This window comes from Cyprinodon variegatus, unplaced genomic scaffold, assembly GCF_000732505.1.
Source record: "Cyprinodon variegatus isolate N-32 unplaced genomic scaffold, C_variegatus-1.0 Scaffold595, whole genome shotgun sequence".
NCBI classification, from domain to species: domain Eukaryota; kingdom Metazoa; phylum Chordata; class Actinopteri; order Cyprinodontiformes; family Cyprinodontidae; genus Cyprinodon; species Cyprinodon variegatus.
In genome coordinates, this window is record NW_015151048.1 from 165,896 (window position 1) to 167,366 (window position 1,471).

At 48.6% G+C, this 1,471-nt stretch overlaps 1 protein-coding gene across 1 annotated transcript in view; it reads left to right on the forward strand.

Moving 5' to 3' along the window:
• The first annotated feature begins 549 nt into the window (after positions 1-549).
• Positions 550-1,471, forward strand: part of LOC107096045 (striatin-3-like) — a 32,455-nt gene continuing 31,533 nt past the window's right edge. The window contains exon 1 of the mRNA XM_015392531.1: positions 550-1,025. Coding sequence (XP_015248017.1) covers positions 759-1,025 — 267 coding nt within the window. The 5' untranslated portion in view covers positions 550-758. The remainder of the gene's footprint in view (positions 1,026-1,471) is intronic.

The window sequence follows — 1,471 nt, forward strand, 5'->3', positions numbered from 1 at the left end:
AGTCTCCAGTAGCAGAAAAAAGTCTCTAGATTTGGCGCTAGGAGCTTTTTAGAAATCAAAGTCTGTTCAGTCTCTCTGTGTCCCGCTCTGAGCTGCCAGGAGCCCAGCAGACAACAGCGTAGAGGAGGGCTGATGCCACCACAGGGTCAGAGAAGGTTTGAAGCAGGAGCCTGTTCACTGCAAAGGACCTCAGCCTAATTTAGTCAACGTCAGATCATCCATAAATACAACATAGAAACAACCTGGACCGGCAAATTATAACCATATGATGATAATAATAATAACAACAAAAACAATAGTGACAACAAAAAGAACAACAACAACAACAACAACAACAACAACAACAATAATAATAATAATAATAATAATAATAATAATAATAATAATAATAATAATAATAATAATAATAATAATAATAAAATCATAGGGGGGAAAAAAATAATCTGCATTCCACACCAGCAGGGGGCGCTGTTAACCCTGCTCCTTTGTTGCCATCCAGCAGGAAAAATCTGAGACGAAGAGGAGAATCCCGGTGGATGTACCGTCATGCAGCGCGGCGGCTTCTTCAGGAGAACAGAGATGGCGGCCGGTTAGAGCTACACGTAAACACCGCATTTACACCCAGCTGGACTCCCCGACACGCTGAGGGGCAGCCAGCCTCAAGCACCGCCGCGGTGACACCGCAGCACACCCCCCGGCAGACTCCTCTCGTTCTCCTGGTTGAATACTAACCGATTTCCAAACAAAAACATTAAAACATGGAGGAACACTCCGGAGGAGGAGGAGGAGGAGGAGCGGCCGCCTCGAGACAGTCGCCTTTACCGCTGCAGCACCAGCAGGGGAGCAGCGGCAGCAGCGGCGGCGGTCCCCCTATCGGAGCGGTCATGGTCCCGCAGCAGAACGAAGACCTGCCTCGGCCTCATCAGCAGTACACTATTCCCGGGATCCTGCACTACATCCAACACGAGTGGGCCCGGTTCGAGATCGAGAGGGCACACTGGGAGGTGGAGAGGGCCGAGCTCCAGGTTAGCCTCTTAGCTCTTCCCCGGCTAGCCTCCTGGTTCTGCTGTGGTTCCCGCTCACACCGGGAGCAGCATTTAGGAACCACGGAGGAGCTTTAGCAACACATCTCCTCCATAGAGGAGTTTAGCTCACTGTGCTATTTATTGATGCCTTTAGTTTAGACCTGGTCTCAGTAGCTGTTAGTTCAGTCTCAGATTAAAGTTGAGTCAGACTAAAAGAAATAGTTGGAATAAAGTCAAAGATGGATCCAGGGAGTCCTTCTCTGTTCACCAATTATAGATTCAGCTCATGAGAAAGGAAGGAGAGATGACCTGCAGGATGCAAGTACTGTCAGTAGGTCAGTCTGCAGGATGCAAACATCCTCACAGGTGAAAGAAGAGCTACTGTCAGTAGGTCAGTCTGCAGGATGCAAACATCCTCACAGGTGAAAGAAGAGCTACTGTCAGTA